The following is a 19237-nucleotide window of genomic DNA, read 5'->3' as shown; positions in this document are numbered from 1 at the left end:
ATACACACATTTTAGAAAAATATATATCTAGTACCAAGATGAATCATGTATATTACAAATAATAATAATGACTATTATTATTACTATATGAATAGAGTAAAGATAGTATTTTCTGCTGTCAATTCTTCAACTAAGACTGTGATTTTTAAATAAACTAAATAATAATTAGTGCTCATAATTAATACATATTGATTGAATATCAAGAAATAAAATGAATTTAAACGAAGCATAATTATAATTGTGACTCCATGTATATTTTGTAGTAAATTTAGTTTTTCTTACTTTTTTTCTTTTCAAAACCTTCCAAACCTACATTCATCCATTAATATGATACCGACAATGAGCTCAAAGTTTAAACCAATATGATTTTTTCAGTGAGTGCCACGACGTACCGAGAGGTATACGTGTAATAATTCACATGCTTTCATACATCGCATGCATAGAGTAATGATTAAGTAGAATTAAATCGCACACCCAGTTATGATATCTTCTTTCTCTGTCTTCCTAGTGGAATTTTATCGTTTATGCGAAGATAAGTGCCAGACATATGTATGTTTATTATCGCATATATGCGTTCCGTTTGCACAAACGTGATGATTGCTGTTGCGGGTAGAAGTGAGGCCGGAGGAAAGGGCCGTGTTTGTGCTGTTCTTACCCGCAGCTGTCAAAATCGAAGGCCGAACTTCAGCGTTTCTTTCCCAGCAGATAACAAGTGTTCTAAGCACGTGATAGGCACGAGGTGTGACTGACACGTGACATCCTCGCATCCAATTACAACGGCTGCTTATCAAGTTTTCCTCTTCCAGATGTGCTCACTGCGCGTTCCTAATGACGTTTGATAACTCCGACACGGCTCACAAAGCGGCGTGCGCTAGTCTGTTAATAAAGGAGCATGAAGTAAACAGACTTTGAACCCCTAGCAGAGGACGATAGAATTTGATCTGGAGTTTTTGGTACTGTGCGACTCGACTTCAAATAAGCAAAAAACAAAATAATTAAAAATGAGGCATCTAGGTTGTATTGGGTGGTAAGTTTTATAATCTGTTTCTCACTATTTATTGTCAGTTAATTCATAAACGATACATTTAACACTAGTCGTATCCTTTCTAGGTTATGACGCATCACCAGTTACGTTCGATCGTCTGTTAACTTTTGTCAGAACATTCCAATCCTTGATTTGATTAGGTATTACGATTTAATATTTTGACTCTTCACTTTTTTACGAATACGTCGTTCGCTGTTCTTACTGAGTGGTAAGTTTCAACGTTTTGATAATATAGAATTGCAGGCATTTTTTTCAGTGTTCCTTCTGACACCTTTTATGTTGACCCCCCACACACAACGTGCTTGCAACAAAATTTCGTAATAGTAGTAAAACGTAGTGTTCCATATTTTATTTCGCAATAGATGTTCGTCTTATAGAAAGAAATAAACGTTCGAAATAAGTGACTGCTGGAAATACTTGTATTTGTTACACAAAACCTGTATGTACGTACATACAATTTATTAAATTGTAGAACAAAAAAATCTAGAGTGACGTAGAGTCAGAATGACACCACAATTTAATTGCAAATATTCATAAATAACAGAGTGTTTGGGAAGAAAAACTTCCATAATTTTTTTCACCATTTGTTAGTTCCGCATATTTATGCTGCTTCATCTCAGATTGAGTACGCTGTTAATTTTTATTGTGAAAGTGCATTCAAACTCAGATTATATGCAAGTGTATTTTCAGATATACTTGGCAAATAAAATCCGTTCATTTATCTTTAAATTCTATAATAAATAGTACAAGATATTGTATAACAAAATGGAGATTTGATAGAACTTCGAATACTTTTTTTTTTTAAGATTTAACCAAAATGTAATTTTGAAACAGGACGGAGTACACTGGATATGATCGTTACACGAGAAACACCATGTGGGCTAAAAGGGATAGAATGGCTTCTATCAAAATTTACAACTCAAAATCGATGCAATCGACTTGCTTGGTACAAGGGTGGCATACTGGCACTAACTTACATGAGTTATACTTGTTATCACATGTCAAGGAAGCCAATGTCTGTTGTGAAAAACGTGCTCAGTCGAAATTGTAGTGGTTTAGTACCGCCGCCTGATATAAATCCAAATGATACTAATAATCAGAACTGGTGTGAATGGCCTCCATTTGGTAAGTCAAAGATGCACTTTGAAATATGCAAGTAACAATGGTATATTTCTTCTATTTATATAAATATTATCTCTCAGTGTTGACAATTTGCACATTCCAGTGGGTATAAGTAGTCTTCTGTAAACTTGACAATACTAGAAATCTTAAAATGCCGTTACAGTTGTGATTTATAAAATTTAAAAAAATCCGTGAAAGACTTTGAAACCTTACGCTTGCCTTGGACATTTCATAAATATTTCTCAATGGATTTTATATCTCCAATTTCTTCACTCACTTTTCTAATCTACAATCTCGTGTTATTAATGAGAACAAGACACTCAATTTTATCCAACAATCTTGTTCCTACCCTATCAACGCCAATTAAGCATTAACAGATATTTTTGATAAACCTCAATGGTTTTTAAATCTAATGAGGTAATTAACGTAATGTACAATTTGAAGTACAAACTAGTTCTTTTAAGTTGACAAGTATACAGGGTAATAAGTGTGGTATTAGTTTAAATATATTCAATACTCAATTGTGCATAATAAACACTCATTACACTTTTATCGAAAAAAGAAACATGACTGTTTTATTCCGCGAAAGATAATAATTTACACTCGATTTTACTGGCGACAGTGATACTGGATTTTTAGTCTGTTATTCCTATCTCTCTTTTATGTATCAAAGTTTATTCAGATCAAACAGCACTTTATTATCTTCACTGAAATTCATATGACGTACATGCAAGCGATGAAGTATTGGATAGAAAAGATATTGAGTTCTATATTTTTACTTTTTCATAACTAGATAGAGACAATGCTTCTGCACTATTGGGTACCTTGGATTCAGCATTCCTATTTGCTTATGCTGGGGCAATGTTTCTTAGGTAACTATTTTAAGTGAGTCTTTCCATCACTGACAAAGAGAGAAAAGGAGAATGGCTGTAAAATTCTATTTTTATGTGGTTACTTAGCGGGTTTGTTGCGGAGCGTGTCAATCTTCGCTATTACTTGGCTCTTGGAATGATATTCTCGGGTATTTGCTGTTATCTATTTGGTATTGCAAGGCCCTATGAAATTCATACCCTTTGGTACTTCATTTTAGTCCAGGTTAGTATCTTTTGAGATTTATAATCAACAGTACAATTCAATCACAAAAATTCCCTAATTCAATGTCATTGAATTGATAAACGCTGCTCCGATGTATCACAGGTTATAATGTATATTCTTTGGTCATTACCATTATCAAAGTACTTGATTACAATTTTAAGTACCAGGGACTTGGTTAATAACGTTATTTGATAACGATATGAAGTTGATTTAGATCTGATGTATCTGACTGGAAATAATAGAGTCTAGACTGCATGAATCTTTTCGAGACTCACTTTTAATGAAGTTAATGTGAGGAACTGAAATTGTAATGCAATTTTTTGTTTATAATTTTTAGATACTCGGTGGTATATTCCAAACATCTGGCTGGCCAGGTGTAGTTACAGTAGTCAGTAACTGGTTCGGCAAAGGCAAACGTGGTCTGATCTTTGGAATTTGGAACTCCCACACGTCCTTAGGAAATATTTTGGGCAGTTTAATTGCTGCTGAATTTGTTGAAACAGACTGGGGCCTCAGCTTTATGGTACCTGGAGCTATTATGGGCGTAGGCGGCTTCTTATTGTTTCTCTTCCTAGCACCAAATCCTGTGGATGTTGGATGCTTACCGCCTGAACCTCCAGGTTACAGAAAGGTAGATGTAACAAATAGCTCTGACGAAAGCAGTGCCATTGAAGATCCAGAGGCAAATCATTCGGCAAATAACGTGAGTCCCAGAATAGGGAAAGCAGCTCAAAAGTCATACGGACGACACAACTTACATGTTTTTTGTTTATTTTGCTATTTTCCAATCTCGCTGTAGTTAGAAAATTTGTTTTGGTTTGTTTCTGGTGCTTATTTATTTCTAACTTCAATTAGTGAGCACCCAAGTCATTGTACGAATTGTACAGAGTTTGGAAGTACATATAAGAGGGCATGCGAGGGTGAATATGAATATTGGCTTTCAATTATAACATGCGTAATTAGCCTGTACTCATGTTTACTCTCAATAAATACATCATTTCTACTACTTATGTAAATACCTATCTAACAATAAGTAGGTAACTGTATCTAACAACAGCTGAAGCAGTAATCAACTATGCTATATAAATTCAGATTGTAAATTCTCTTTCATATGCATTTACTTGCACGCATTTTTCCGCTCACCATCTGGGTGAGTACTGATAAATTATCAGTGTTTCTGGCACACCCACATACAGCAAATTATCCTTGTTTTGTAAACATAAGCAGTACAGTATTATACTCTCGATGTTATTTAGAATAACTTGGAAGCCAATGGTAGCCATAATTAAGGCACCTAGAGTTTGAAATCATTAGAAGCTTTATATTTCGATTTTTAATACTACTTTTTACTTTTACTTGAATTCTAGAGTGGTAACAAATTTAATTTACAGAAAATCGAAAAACTTGGTTTAAAATTGAAGATATGTATTTCTATCTTTAACTATGTGTTTGTGAGTAATCAGGGTGGCCAACCGTCTGGAAAACCGGGAAAACCGGGAAATGTCAGGGAAAAGTCAGGGAAATGTCAGGGAATATTTTGGTTGGTCAGGGACTTTTTATAGAACTCACGGATTTCAAAAGCCTTGTCCATAAAATTGAGATGCTATCACCGCATCGTCACAATTTTTCTTCTCTTCTTATTGACGATTATAAGCTTAGTTGTTGATTGTCACATGAATTCAGTGGTACGAGCAGACATCGGTCTGATTTATCTATGGCCGTCACTGCGTGTGGAGACGCACGTTCACCGACGCCTAATAGTCTAGAAAAAACGAAGCCTCAGTTTTTTGGCAATAACTCAAAAAGTAAAAGTGCTAGCGAAAATTTTAAAAAGATTCTTAAAGAGGAGGAAATTTCCAATAAAAAAGTACGACCACCCGAAATTCTATCTTCAGTATTAGTAATTTTAATTTAACGCTGAACATAGGGCTCTGCGCAACTGTTATGGCATAGACGCGCCGCGTCTAGACAGTACACCGCACAAAATAATTGTTTTGCTGTATTAAATATCAATTTCAAAAATTTGGATAAATTGTAGTGTATTCTTAATACTAAAAGAAAAATGTGTCGTTGGAAAAAAATTTTTAAGTTCATTTTTCAAAAAATTACACATTCGTTAATTAATCATAATTCTTTGGACCTCGATTTTTATTGCAAACAGCATAAATGTTCAAATAATAGCTCTAAAAATATTTCGCTTCTTGGAGCCCCTTCTTAAATATATACTTAACAAGACCACGGAAATGGAAATTTTCATTTTTTGTCAACTTTCAAAAATCATAGTGAACGGAATAAACAACTTTTAAAAACTTTTATAACTTTAATATATTTGGCCATACTTTACCTAGGTTACTATAGTTTTTAGTGATTTCTGCACAAATTGTGCATCAAAATGTTAGGGAAAAATAATGATTTTAGTCAGAGAAAACCGGGAAATGTCAGGGAATTCCGTGAGCGCAATTGAGTGGCCACCCTGGTAATTTGATTCCAGTGTTTTAACGAAAAATGAGTGACTTGGAATTGATTGTAAAAATTTGCTGCTTTTTTCAGATATTTTCACTTAGTTAAGCCCATTAAGTTCTATTTGCACCCCTATTAATGGGTGCTCTTTGTTGTTCCCTAGCAAGCAATCAACCACAACGTGTCACGTCTTCAATATGTTGATGGCGTAAGTGCATGTTTTTCATTTTTTAATCGCTATACTAACTTTGATTTTCCTAGTCTGCTCTACTATTCTTTTTAAAGATGCATATACGCAAGTCTCGAGTGTTGTGAAAATGTGTTGTGTAATGCATGATAAACTTCTAGTTGCATATGTAATTATTGTACGTGACCTTTCAGTTACATAATTTTGCAATCTGAATGATACTCTTATCCATAGCAGTGCTTGCGATGCAAATTTGTTACTTAGAAATTGGCTTTCAAATATAGATTGGATAAGCTATCTAGAGAATATTAATTCTTGACTTGTTTGTTAACAAGTAAGTGTGTTAGTCAGTGATAATACATGCAAACAAATTGTATGATACATAGGTATATTACATGTATCAAGTTGCATCCACAATCTGGGTTACACATGTTAATAATTAAAAAAAAAATACATTTCGTGTTAATTTAAGAAAAATTTATCTTACCGTAACATGATATATTCAAGGAGGTGATTCTTCGTACCGAGACAAGTCCTATGTTAGTGGTAAATCGAAGAACTAGCAATTCTGGGGAAGATAAGCCTATTGGATTCATTGGAGCTATTCGGATACCTGGAGTACTTGAATTTTCTCTATGCCTTTTCTTTGCAAAGCTAGTAAGCTATACATTCCTATACTGGCTGCCTCTGTATATAGCTTCATCAGGCATGTACAAAAGATTATTTTTATAGTATCAGTACGACTTTTAGACTCTCTAGAATACAAATTATCCACTTAGTAGATCAAACTTGTAGTATAATGTAACTAATTACTCGTATTACAACATAACAGTTTTGCTCTGTTTAATTTACCATTTTGTTCGTGTATTCATTTTAGCCAACTTTAGTGCAAAAATAAGTGCAGATTTGTCCACTTTGTTTGATATTGGAGGAATAATTGGAGCAGTGACAGCTGGTTCACTTTCCGATTACACTGGAATGAGTGCTGTTACCTGTGCGGGTATGTTGTCGCTCGCTGTCCCTATGGTAAGTACTCGACATACTGATAAGTTCTTGTTTTAGCTTTATATTTCCAGTAGCTCATTCATGATTTACTCATTTTTCAATTACAGCTGTTTCTTTATGATTCCTTTGGAAGTATTAATATCGGAATTACCATTGCGCTGCTCATTCTGGCAGGAATATTAGTTAATGGTCCTTACGCGCTAATTACCACAGCTGTATCAGCTGAACTCGGCACGCATCCAAGTTTAGGGAGTAACTCAAAAGCCCTGGCAACTGTAACTGCAATTATTGATGGAACCGGAAGTATTGGAGCTGCTGTCGGCCCATTGTTAGCAGGTCTAGTTTCTAATTGGGCAGGATGGCACAATGTATTTTACATGTTAATGATCTCCGATGTAATAGCACTTTTGGTAAGCAGCATTAATATTCGATTTTCTCTTTATGAATACAAGAGAAAATTACAATAGCATTTTTCTTATTCAGTACCGCCAGGTTTCACGTATTTTATTTACAGAGCTTCGTTGAAAATGTTTATTAATCACGTATATATAAATTTGAGATACCTGATCACACGATTATTCACAATTTCAATGTGTTTTAGCTGCTCTCACGGCTGGTCTATAGAGAATTACATTTATGGAACCAACGGCGGCGGGCTGTCTGAATTCCGAGGTCCTGTGGATATAAATTTCTACCGCGATACACACACAAAATGTGTGAAATGAGCAAGAGAGACAAAAATATCCAACATTAAAGGTGTGCTAACTACATATGTATTACAATCAGCCTTTTGTCAGGTTTACAAATTTTGTCCTAAACGTCATTATACAAAATATATGGATATAAAAATATATTGTAAAGAAATAACGAAAACTGTTTATGTCCCTACAAACTGTTCCTCGACACACTTTTATTTTATTTCTTTGATAACAAAAATATGTGTATAAGTTTAAATTGATTTAATCACATAAAATGCTGTTCAATTTTTGTAACTAATTTGCAAACCTTCATTATCTTCGTTCCAGTAATACAGATGATAGGTGAATTGTCACAATTATATTACAGATCTATGGAAAAAGGCAATGACTTTGTTTTACACATTGAGCAATGGAGCACTTTCAAATGTTACTTGGAGATGCATGAATTTTTCGTGACCTATTTCTGACGTGTCAATACCTACGTTTTTAACAAATGGAGAATTTTATATAATAAAAAATTAACATGAAAAAAATGCTTATGACAGTATTGTTTTGCCTAAATTTATTTTCAATCTTATGGAATTCCAGTAGGAATAATCCAACTAATGCTGTCGCCGAATTCACCCCAGGTGGCACGGTGCGTTTGAAAAGTAATGATCCAAGCTAGGAGACCAGCGAACCATACGAAAGCTCCCAGGCCAGAAAATATTACATCTGAAAATAAAATTTGAATATATTTTTATTTGTTAATGAATCATTGGCACAGTACATTGGTATTATTGAATAGACGTATCATAAAAAGATGTACTTAATGCGTCTACTTACATCTTCGGATCTGTTTTTGCTCATCGTACTGTGGAACTGTGAATGCTTCTTGAGCAAACCAAACAGCGTTTACCGCCCATAGAAACGGCAGCAGAGCGAAACCTCCTGACAGGTGTCAAAATTACGATTACATTGAAATCACATTATTGCACATACCATAGCAGAATGGGAATGGAATTAGACTCACCACGGAAATACCATTTGCAAAGGTGTAATTTTCTTTCGTTCGACATCTTTGACAAATCCATTTTAAAATGAAAATCAAATTAGCACGAATATCTATAACCTCAGAATTCACCTCCTGGAATTTCCTGAAATAAGGTTTGGCTGGGTTCTGCTTTAAAGTTCACAAAGTGATTCTCTTGATGTTGTCGTAATTCGTTCAAATTCTCAGAGATGTCGACACAGAGAAAAGTAATCGATGGCGCTTTGCGTAGCAGAACAAGGTACCAGGTTTTGAATTTGTATATTGAATTTATTTTGCATATTTTGCATAGTGGTATCGTTATGATGCCATACTTCAGTCAACGTATAGAGTGGTGTTAAAATTCCAATACCAACATCGAGCAAACGTCGTCTATAAGAAAAATCGTTTTTCCTGTTACAATAATCAAATCACGATCAATGATCGAAAAGCTAAACGCAGTTGAACTCTGGTTTGAGCGGCAATCGTGGAACAATAGCATTTCATCACAATTCCAGTCATATCATGAAAATAATTAAACGGCATAAAAGAGTTTTTTAATCTGAGAAATGACTGATAATTCAGAAAAAAACGCGAAATAAACATTGTATAAGTCAAGGTCTTGAGCTACAAGTCTGTCACTGCTACTTTCAATAAACAGGTGGTAGATTTATTTTCAAACAGTAGGGTTAACAAATTATTTGTACACGCGGAATTGCACTGACAATGAACGAGGTAAAAGCCAAATTGTCAATTTCTTTCTGTTCGTATATTATGTGATTGCGACCGGCAATTGTAACATCCTTAACGTTTCTGCGGTACTTATATGCATGTGGTGTACAATTATTATCAGTCTAGTAACCGTAACTACCGAGGGTGAAATAATTCGTCGAATTGGCGTGTCAATAGCAAGTGAATAAATTCAAATTCATATGAATTAACATGAATTGATTTGAATCGAGTAAAATTAGAGAAATTTATTTAAAATTAACGGAATTAATTCGAATTAATTCAAATTTAAAAATTCATGTGTGAATAAAACTTTCATGTATTTCTCCATCATTTCCTACGTCGAAAACTTGATTCACTCACAGGATCGTATTTTATAATCCCTACTCACAGCATCACGACTCTGCCAGCTCTACTCCAGTCAAATATAAAGAGAATGGCAATCGGGATTAACGCAGTCTCCTTTCGACTCTGCCATCGAACTGGACTCGCGATACGAATCAAAATTTGTCTGCAGTCGTATGTATTCCAATTCGAATCAATTTTACAACGCTTCGAGTGCCGCTCCATAAGTCAACAGATTGAATTAAAACGGTGAGTATTACTTTACTGTAAATCGTAGTATGCGTGTGATAAATCTATCTATAAAATCCAGCAGTAAAAATACCTTGCAAATAATGCTGTTTCTTTACGAAGTTCAGCGGAAAAAACCGGATTTATTCATTATCAACTACGATCATCTTGATTTTCATATGCAATTATTTTCTTTCTCTGCCCAAATATCAATTAGTACATGTTGTAGGCGGATTAATTGCTAAAGTGAAAATTTGCGTACTTTTTATTTATTCAGAACAACTTTTCCACTTGATCGAGGTTTGGGATTTACTATTGCAATTATATGTAGTACCGAGGGTGTAATGAATAAATTAAAAATATACATATTTTCTGATTCGCAATTAATATGCCTACAACATGTAATAATTGATATTTGGTATATAATTTATAGTATATAATTTTGTATATAATTTGGTACATAATATATAGTATATAATTTAAGCTTGCGGTATTAATAGTGAAAACGCTTTTAGTAATTTTCGTCAAGGAACAAAGTCATCAATTTTCATATCATCTTAAGATCGTTGTAAAGAGGGAAAAAAAGTAGAAATCAACTTACAAATAATCTCAAATGGATACGTATTTTTCAAAATTTTCACTACTCTGTATGATTTTCACCGTTACTCATTATGTGAGTAGAATTTTCGTGATATGAGTTCTCATTCTGAAAATAGTTTTAATCAATTCTTTCTGCAACTATACACGTTTTTTTACTATTATAGTAAACCGGGAACGCAATTTTTGTTATATCAAATTTATTTGCACTTTTAAGCCCATGCGTTAATGTTAAATATGACAAACTTAGCGAGAGGCTGCAGTATAAAACATGTGCAAAAGGTGAAATACGATTGGACGCACAGCACTAAACGCAAATAACATTATAGCACCTCCATAACCGGAAATCATTCGAAAGAACATCGCAGCGTGAAGCGGAACATCCGGTTACCGGGGTCGTTGCCAAAAATCGACCATGAACTAATCATCAGCGTTCAAATCGATGTACATGCATAATGTCTACCCTAATTACCGTCTGGTATAGAAATCCACTGAAGAATAATCGTATATTATAACTTTCAAGATCTTGTTACAGAGTGATTTCCTTGATTGAATTCTCGTCTCGTACACACGTGTTAACATGTTAAAAATAATGAGTATATCACGCGTTTCGTACGATTTGTTACCAGTGCCGATCTAGATGAAACTTGAAATCATAAGGATCGGGATGTTTCCGTATGCAACAGTACACGATAGAGCTATTCCTTATTACTTTATTCTGATGTCATTGTCAAGGCCACGACATTAACATATTATGTTGTTCTGAAACAGGCCTTGTCAACAATTATCCTGTCGTTAAACGTACGTACCTGCAGGTTGTCTTTAAACAAGTTTCTGACCATATGAATGACGATAGTCTAGACGATACTCCGTAATCGAACACTCGACTATAATGATTGTAAAACGTAATTAATGCTTGTACCGATCATGCTTACCGGTTATAATTGTTCCTCAATTATGGCAGTTCGTCAGAATTACCATTAGGAAATATTTATTTCTCATGATTTTAGTTTGTTGACATCGAATATTTTCTTTATATCATCAAATGGATTCAGCAAACTATATTATTGCATATATGATAGACACCAAATCCGTTCTACTTCATTATTTATATATTATCTTTTGCAGCGTGCGGCAAAAGGATGCGTTTGACGAGCTTTGGAAGCAGTGTAGCTCATAAAATTTTAACCCCACACAAAATTTGCGCAAAATGATTATGCATATATGGTTGTCTGAATTTTCATACGGTTGCGGGATCTTCGCAAATTCCGTAAGGTTTTGAACTCAGAGAGATCGTAAATTTAGTATAATTGAGTGTCAGTTGGGGGTAAACGAGGAAAATCTTATATATCATCACAAATAAAAGTTCTGTTGAACTTCATTTGATCAATCAATGTAACGATTATAGACACGACTGTAAGTTGACCGAATGTCTGCAGAACAAATTCATTTTTTGACCTATGCTTATCGTATTCAATAATAGAGACACCGTTACACAGCTATATCCCAAACAAGATAAATGATGGTCTATGATATGCATGGCGGCTCAAGACATCGGTATTTCGGAGAATAAACGAAGTGAAAGAAATAACGTGAAAATTGATTGCACAAGCGGTTCTGGACTTTGAAGGCATATTGCACGGTATTTTCGTCCAACATAGGTATACGGGCAGCAATCGTTGCCGTTAATATAGTTAATGGTGGTTTATCACCCGAAGGTAAATTGTACCTTAAAAAATATAAACACACACGCGCACGCATATACATGAGGATATATCTGTCCGTAACTTTTCAGCAATCACACATCTATTGACCGTAATTACGAAATTTCAATAGGTCGCATGTATCCGCTGGCCTTGTTTATGTGTTATGTGAAAATCATTGGTGGCGAAATTAACGATTCTTGAAATCAGTGGCTGCAGGGACAGGTGTGTCATCGAAAAGCGTTACCGTCTTTTCCCGGTAGTTCATACATCTTGCGTAACAAATTACTCGGCTTGGGAAGAACCCGTGTACCACAATTTCAAAGTGTCCATCGAATGATATTTACCCTCTGATATAAGTTACACTGAAAATTTGTATAATCTATACGTTAACGTTACATGTGTCGATTTTGCACAGAAAGAGACAAGGACGACGAGATGCAGCGGACTTGTTGTGTTGGCGTATTCACCGTGCTGCTGCTGCTGCTGCAATCAACTTCCTCGCAAGGTAAAAACACGGTTTTAATTTATGCTGCACCGATCCCGATTATCTACGTGTTAATCGGCGTGATTCATCTTTTTTTTTAAGTTCAATCAATTGTGGTAGAAGTGATTTTCATTGCTCTGTATGTGGAGATTGACGCTGCGCTTTGCAGTCAATGATCTCTAGCTAGATCATGATAAAAGTGAATTGAAAAAGAGAGGAAAACAGTTTTTGATATAGAACAAAACACGCGGCAAACAGGTGACGCGGTCCAAGTTCACAAGAGGAAGCTTAACCACCGTCCAGACCGGAAGGAAGATAGATCGGGACACCGCAAAGTACTTTTCTATGAATGGTCTGCAGGCGGAGATAAACCGACAAAGCGTATACGTCATGCCTGTAGGTATGACTGTGTACCTTGAATAAAAATAACCGCTGCAATTACACTCGGAACAGCAGTTATAGCCTTGGGCGAGGTTGTAGACCGAAACTTTGATGCTTCGACGAGAGGACAGACCAAGAGAGAGTTGTTTATCCTGGAGGTCGCGGTCACTAAAATGTGTTTCGCAATACCGGCGGCGTGGCTAGGGCTTTAAGGGATCGCGAATTCGTGTCAACGTACCCATAAGCACACCCGGGATGGCCGTAGCAAGGTGTCGAATGATAATAAACAGGAAACTCCCATTGGGTTATCCGATATTACAATTCGCATTAGCTATACATATGCAGCCGTTCTGCAACAAAAGTCACCGACGATAACAGCCGAATGGAAGAAATTAAGTACGTTTATAACGTGAAATTTGAACCTCGGGAAAAGGAAAACCGTAATTGACAAATGCCACTGTGATATAACAAGCACTGTGATATAATGAATTTTCTGACGGAAAGAGTTAGTTCTTAAATTCCGATCCGAAAATACACCATGGTTTGAAAATCAACGGAGGGGATCATGAGTAAATAGTTTCGGAAACGGCAATTTTGTCGGAAAAACCATCGCCGAGGAAGTGTACGAGCAGCTGTTTTGAAATTGTTGTAATTACAGTTAACACTGACAAATGGGAATTGAACACCGTGCATCACATGTGAGCACGCGCGACATGTCATGCGATTATTGTACTTCAATCAAGCCTGTTCTTCCGTTTCCTTTTTCAGTTATAGTATATTCTCTCGAATGGACTGAAGTTATGCTTCGCGGCTCGTTACACACATAGATTCTGAAAGCTCAACCGGAATGTACATACTATTCGATATTCAATGTCCAATGATTAAACGCCTCAATGCTGGATATGCGGTGACACAACAAATTGTGTCATGGACAGCGGCGATCGAACGATCTTCGACAAGTCCATTCGTTTATTTCTACGAAAAATATCCGTTCTTGGAGATCGTTCGTGAATTATAATTACCGCATTATACAATACGGATCTGCGATCTTCAATTACGGAACACTGATACATCAGATTCCTGGCATTGGAATAAAAATTGGTCAAGAAACGATTGGCAATAAAATAAAAATAGCTGAGATTTAAGTTGTGTTTTATTACAGTTATCTGCATTTTGTTATTAGTATTATGATATAATCAAATACAGTGCATTCGGTTTCATTGATTGTTCGACAGTACCCATTGATCGCTTACCTAATGATACAGTTGAATCCAGAAAACAATTAACCACTTATTAAAGTTGATTTATGTATAGGTCAAAAGCTTCAAAAGGAAATGATCATAATTATTCAGCGTACTTTGATCTGTATCTGTAAACCATTAAGTCGTAAAAGCATGTAAAATAAATCAATTCTAAAAGACTTACGCATACTCCTGTGGGATGGCCAAGTAGCAAAAATAACAATTATTCGCTAGTCTCTGAGCACTTTTAGTTCAATTAGACATTTAGTACTCTGTACGCATACTGTGGTACTTTGCTTAAAAGTAAGTATGGATAGAATATTGAGCGAAGTTCGATATATTGAATACTACTGCTAATCGTGAGATATTAGCAACTACGCATGACTTAAGTCTCATGAGTTAAGAAGTAATTTCAAAATTAAGAGACATGCGTCCAAAAATCTGTGACGATTGTGTCCAGTGAAATGCCATAATTATCACTAATCACACGTGCGACAGTAGTGAATATTAGTAATTCGACTTCCAGTCAATAATATACATATTGCATTTATGGGTACCTACTAAAGACATTTGTAGCATCGTTTACGCAGAATATTTCCACGGCAGAGTCGCATTCCATGTTTTTATTGACGCTTGGCATATTGTTCATTCCAATATTCCTGCCGAGTTCCGAGTAGGGTTTATGTTAAATGTTAACGTTCACCAGAAGGCCATATTTGCTGCATGATTTTCACGCAACGTCACAAATGCTCCCGGCACTTCACTCTATACACTGACGAATTACGTAATAAATATGTCTACAGCATGCATAAAATATGCGGTGAATTTCACATCGATTCATTCTTCATTAATTTCCATCAAGTTGGGAACAAATAACGAGTGGAAGCTAATTCTTGAAAATTTCCCATGGCGTTTTGTTCACACTTTATACAGAGTATCGACATTTTCATCATCTGCAGGTGTATTTAAGCTTGCATTACAGAATTGCATTTTTTATTCGCAGATTTTGACAATATCGATTGTACAACACCGTCAGGAGAGGGTGGAACGTGCATCAACATAAGGAGATGTCAAAGTCTGTTGGATATCCTCCTCACGCAGGGAAATGCTGCGGGAAATTATTTGCGTAGCTCTGTGTGCGGATTCGAAGGACTCGATCCCAGAGTTTGCTGTCCATCGGGATCACAATCAATGACTTCTGCACCACTCACTACACCTATGGCTGGAAGACAGGTGGCATCTTATGGACCATTGTATCCGAATGAGTGCGGCCTCAGCAATGCCACATACACTCGAGTTGTTGGCGGAATTCCAGCGAAATTGGGTAAATATTCGCGGAGGTTTTTGCTTTTTACAGAGAAAAGCGGTCGGACTCGGTAACTGGAGACTTATCGTTAATTTAATTGCATTCAATGATCTTCAGGTGCTTGGCCGTGGATAGTGGCTCTTGGATACAAGGCGACAAGAGCCGGTAATCCCCCGAAATGGTTGTGTGGCGGTACTTTGGTTTCATCCCGTCACATTATTACCGCTGGTCACTGTGTTTTCAACCGTAAGGATTTGTACCTTGTACGACTTGGCGACTTAGATTTGGTCAGCGATAATGACGGAGCAAATCCGATCGACATACCTATCGAAAAAATCACCATACATCCCGATTACGACCCCTCTCATTACACGAATGACATAGCCGTAATAAGGATGGAAAGGAACGTACCGTTTTCACGTAAGTCTGCACTAAAATCAAGATTTTTTCTCATCACATGCATGATGTAAAAGGATATTATATAGGTATGTAATTTTCGAAGCTTACTTTACTTAATTCTCCCCCGGTGATTTTCGCGATTCTGCCAAATACACGGAGAACTTTCTCATTTTAGAAAACATTCATCCGATTTGTTTGCCACTTGAGGACAACATTCGACAGAGGAATTTCACCAGAATGTTTCCATTCGTTGCTGGATGGGGAGCGGTGTATTTCAGTAAGTCGTGCTCCTAAATCTATTTCGATATTGCATTTTTAAATATTCGAATTTCGCTGCATACCGAACATTCAAAATTCGTGGAATAACAATTGTCAATATCAATTCACAGACGGACCATCAAGTACTCGATTACTGCAGCTGCAGATACCCGTCGTGTCACCTGAGGCGTGTGCAAAGGCTTTTGAGCCATTCAAAAGTACAGTAATAGACGATCGAGTATTGTGCGCGGGTTTTGCTCGTGGAGGAAAAGACGCCTGTCAAGTGAGTATGCTCCCTACATTTTTACCTGCTAACATTCATTACACAGTATATCGTAACCTAAACACATTATCAATTGCGGTATTATTCCGTGTATGAAAAGCAGAATCGTTTTAAGCCACACCGAATTTTGAACAATACTAATGTATCTGTTTGTCATTATAGGGAGATAGCGGTGGTCCATTGATGTTTCCTCTGGGCAGGATCTCCTATTTGATTGGCGTCGTTTCATACGGGCATAAATGCGCGGAACCCGGTTTTCCCGGTGTTTATACTCGGGTTACATCGTTTTTGGACTTCATTCAGGCCAACTTAGTCTAAACTAAAATGTTAAATAGTATATACGGTGATAAAATTCAAATCTGAAGAGACTTCTCCTATACTGCACGTAATATTGTGAGAATTATTAACCGATCTGCCTAATTTTGATTTATGAAAGTGATATATAATATACATATAATACAAGTATAGTTTAGTAATATATATATATATATGTTTTGTAACGTATTTAATATTTTATACATGACAATTGAACAATATATGAGCCAAAAAGCAAAACATATACAATAATATTAACTGAATTGAGAGAGCAATACTTTTTAATGTACACAAATCGCTAAGATGACATCCAAAAATGTGATATCACGATACTTTTGTTTTTTTTACCTACAATGGGGTTCCGAAAATTTCATATAGAGTTTTGTAAAATTTTCTAAAATGGAAAATAGACGCACGACGTGAAGAAATACAAGAGGAATAATAGAAGCGAAAAACATTAACGATTAACAGTAAATTATAGGGGGAAAAAAAAATTATTTAGAGATCGTTTCTTAAATGTGAAAAAAATAATCAACTCGGTTGATCATTGCATTCCCAATTTGTGCAGATTTAGTTTATTTTCAATAAGAGCAAGAAATATGGGAAATTTTCAATCTATAAACGGACGGGATAAGAATTGCTCAAATGTAGCACAACATTTACTTTACAAGCATAATTTGCGGTCCCATCTTATATACGTGAGACAAGGGTCAGATTTTCTATCTGTTTCGAGAGCGTTTGGTGAAACGCGACTAGTAATTCAAAGATTTTTAGCATGAATGAATGTAATGAACAGACTTTACAAAAATAAAAATTTTGTAGACTGATAGGATTTTATATCGTAGGATCCCTACTAACAGTATCAGATCTTTGTTCTCTTTTTTCCTGTCTAATATAACGGACGGCCACTAATTCGCCACAGTTGTTTTCTGATTTCCCCATTACGCTTATTTCGCGATACGAAATTGTAATTTTTCAAACCTGATAAATAAGGATTCAACTCGATTCGGCAACTTATCGAGTATTCCACCACGGGACGTGCATGTCAAGTTGAAACGTAAGGATAATTCGCTAGTAGAATTCACATTAACGTGCTCACCATGCTCAAGAATGGCGAAACTTATTGCATGTTTTGAATAAATGAGATTTTGCTGTACCATCATTATCGTTTCTTACGAGGAACAGAACATTTGCCTTTCAACACTGAAGCCCATTTGAAAGCGATGTAAGGCATTGGTTGCACTAAATCAGTAATTCAATATGTGAACGTTTATCTTGTGCAGAAGACTGACGAAATGCGGCAATTTTGCGTTGCGGTATTGCTGCCTTTGTTGCTCTAGTCGGCGACCTTGCAGATTTTGTCTATGATCAGCTATTTTAAATGTTTTTCAGATCCGCTTATATCGGTTTTCATTTCTATACTTCTGCAGAATAGTAACGAAAATGAAACCTAAACAACGTTCTCCTACTCTGTTGCATTCTACTCACGTTTAGTCGTTACATAACGCGTATTCTTTCGACTCGAATGATCACATCGATCAGTACGTGAATATCAATCATTTACCTCTCTCTCCTTCAGTCAATAATCACAGACCACCAAACAGAATTCACCCCATGATTACCGCTCGGATAAGTTACAGGTATGTTCACTTGCTGAAAAATCCCCCTAGTTTTTTTTGATTTTATCTTCAATCGCGATGTTGAATGTATTTACAAAATCTTTTGCCCACCAGATATTGCATTCGAAATTTTGAGTTCCAATAGCAGTCCAAATACCATGAAGTTACAGTGGAATTTGGGGCAACATAAGGCACTGTGGTACTTTACTGGATCGTTTTTGATCAGAATTGCATGATGCCGCCGCGGTGATTTGTAATTTGTTACGTACATCGCTGAGCGGCTATGAAGGATTCGACCCTAAAGTCTGCTGTCCACTTGACTCATAGTAAAAGATATGCTAGGTCAATGAAGAAATGCATATGTAGTCATCATTTTATCTGTATGAATATTGTTTGTTGACGTCTTATAACAGGTAAATATCGGTGGGCGATTGGTGTTACTTTGAGGCTAACAATTCTATTTGATTGAAGTTGTTTCATTCGGTTATAGGTGTGTAGAAGCAGGATTCTCTCGCGCTCATATTCTGGTTACCACATTTTTCGGATTTTATTCAGGCCAATTTGGTGTAAAACTAATAATTATTGTTACACGTAAATCGATATTGCAAAAAAGTGTTAACGTTGTCGAGACATCCTATTGAGGTACTGGGATGTATTGAATTATTGGTCCTTACTGAGAATAAGCTGGTAGAAATTAGTGACTGACAATGAGTTGCAAAAAAGTA

At 35.9% G+C, this 19237-nt stretch overlaps 3 protein-coding genes across 12 annotated transcripts; 2 read left to right on the top strand and 1 right to left on the bottom strand.

Annotated features, from left to right (window-relative positions):
- Positions 1-770: 770 nt before the first annotated feature.
- LOC124180297 (glucose-6-phosphate exchanger SLC37A2) lies at positions 771-8247 on the top strand. Of its 8 annotated transcripts, none has more exons than XR_006870237.1 (12): positions 771-1027; positions 1111-1253; positions 1880-2170; positions 2961-3039; positions 3127-3262; positions 3600-3965; positions 5886-5930; positions 6417-6615; positions 6787-6935; positions 7022-7324; positions 7516-7670; positions 7940-8247. XR_006870237.1 is itself a non-coding variant. In XM_046565626.1 (11 exons), exons 3-11 carry the CDS (start codon positions 1897-1899, stop codon positions 7576-7578), a joined length of 1614 nt encoding a protein of 537 aa, XP_046421582.1. In that variant the 5' UTR covers positions 772-1027; positions 1111-1253; positions 1880-1896; the 3' UTR covers positions 7579-7781. The 8 variants fall into 8 exon arrangements, 6 of the variants coding, with proteins under 6 accessions (XP_046421582.1, XP_046421585.1, XP_046421586.1 ...); XR_006870236.1 differs by having other exon boundaries at positions 772-1027; positions 7980-8247; XM_046565626.1 differs by lacking the exon at positions 7940-8247 and having other exon boundaries at positions 772-1027; positions 7516-7781.
- On the bottom strand, positions 7524-8874 carry LOC124180303 (gamma-secretase subunit pen-2). Its single transcript, XM_046565649.1, has 3 exons — positions 8625-8874; positions 8438-8542; positions 7524-8326 (listed from the first exon to the last, which is right to left on the bottom strand). The coding sequence occupies exons 1-3, from the start codon at positions 8683-8685 to the stop codon at positions 8187-8189; spliced, it is 306 nt and encodes a 101-aa protein (XP_046421605.1). The 5' UTR covers positions 8686-8874; the 3' UTR covers positions 7524-8186.
- Positions 8875-9786: 912 nt separating this feature from the next.
- Positions 9787-17162, top strand: LOC124180299 (venom protease-like). 3 transcript variants are annotated; one of them, XM_046565635.1, is made up of 8 exons: positions 9787-9944; positions 12642-12731; positions 12969-13106; positions 15336-15656; positions 15756-16058; positions 16213-16314; positions 16427-16578; positions 16741-17162. In XM_046565635.1, exons 2-8 carry the CDS (start codon positions 12662-12664, stop codon positions 16894-16896), a joined length of 1242 nt encoding a protein of 413 aa, XP_046421591.1. In that variant the 5' UTR covers positions 9787-9944; positions 12642-12661; the 3' UTR covers positions 16897-17162. The 3 variants fall into 3 exon arrangements, with proteins under 3 accessions (XP_046421591.1, XP_046421590.1, XP_046421592.1); XM_046565634.1 differs by having other exon boundaries at positions 12936-13106; XM_046565636.1 differs by lacking the exon at positions 12969-13106 and having other exon boundaries at positions 9788-9944.
- Positions 17163-19237: the final 2075 nt, after the last annotated feature.

The sequence above is a fragment of the Neodiprion fabricii genome, chromosome 4 (assembly GCF_021155785.1).
Source record: "Neodiprion fabricii isolate iyNeoFabr1 chromosome 4, iyNeoFabr1.1, whole genome shotgun sequence".
Taxonomy (NCBI): Eukaryota; Metazoa; Arthropoda; class Insecta; order Hymenoptera; family Diprionidae; genus Neodiprion; species Neodiprion fabricii.
Note: the sequence above shows the minus strand (reverse complement) of the source record. Positions and strands in the feature narration are given on the sequence as shown.

What these genes read in the sequence shown, in the direction of transcription:
- LOC124180297 (XM_046565626.1), top strand. Translation starts at nt 1,897, where the DNA reads ATGATCGTTACACGAGAAACACCATGTGGGCTAAAAGGGATAGAATGG. An exon ending in GGTACTTCATTTTAGTCCAG is followed by an intron (nt 3,263 to 3,599) that starts GTTAGTATCTTT and finishes TATAATTTTTAG; the next exon opens with ATACTCGGTGGTATATTCCA. An exon ending in TGTCGCTCGCTGTCCCTATG is followed by an intron (nt 6,936 to 7,021) that starts GTAAGTACTCGA and finishes TTTCAATTACAG; the next exon opens with CTGTTTCTTTATGATTCCTT.
- LOC124180303 (XM_046565649.1), bottom strand. Translation starts at nt 8,685, where the DNA reads ATGGATTTGTCAAAGATGTCGAACGAAAGAAAATTACACCTTTGCAAA. An exon ending in TTGCAAATGGTATTTCCGTG is followed by an intron (nt 8,543 to 8,624) that starts GTGAGTCTAATT and finishes GACACCTGTCAG; the next exon opens with GAGGTTTCGCTCTGCTGCCG. An exon ending in GCAAAAACAGATCCGAAGAT is followed by an intron (nt 8,327 to 8,437) that starts GTAAGTAGACGC and finishes TTTTATTTTCAG; the next exon opens with ATGTAATATTTTCTGGCCTG.
- LOC124180299 (XM_046565634.1), top strand. Translation starts at nt 12,662, where the DNA reads ATGCAGCGGACTTGTTGTGTTGGCGTATTCACCGTGCTGCTGCTGCTG. An exon ending in GCAATCAACTTCCTCGCAAG is followed by an intron (nt 12,732 to 12,935) that starts GTAAAAACACGG and finishes AGAGGAAAACAG; the next exon opens with TTTTTGATATAGAACAAAAC. An exon ending in AAAGCGTATACGTCATGCCT is followed by an intron (nt 13,107 to 15,335) that starts GTAGGTATGACT and finishes TTTTATTCGCAG; the next exon opens with ATTTTGACAATATCGATTGT.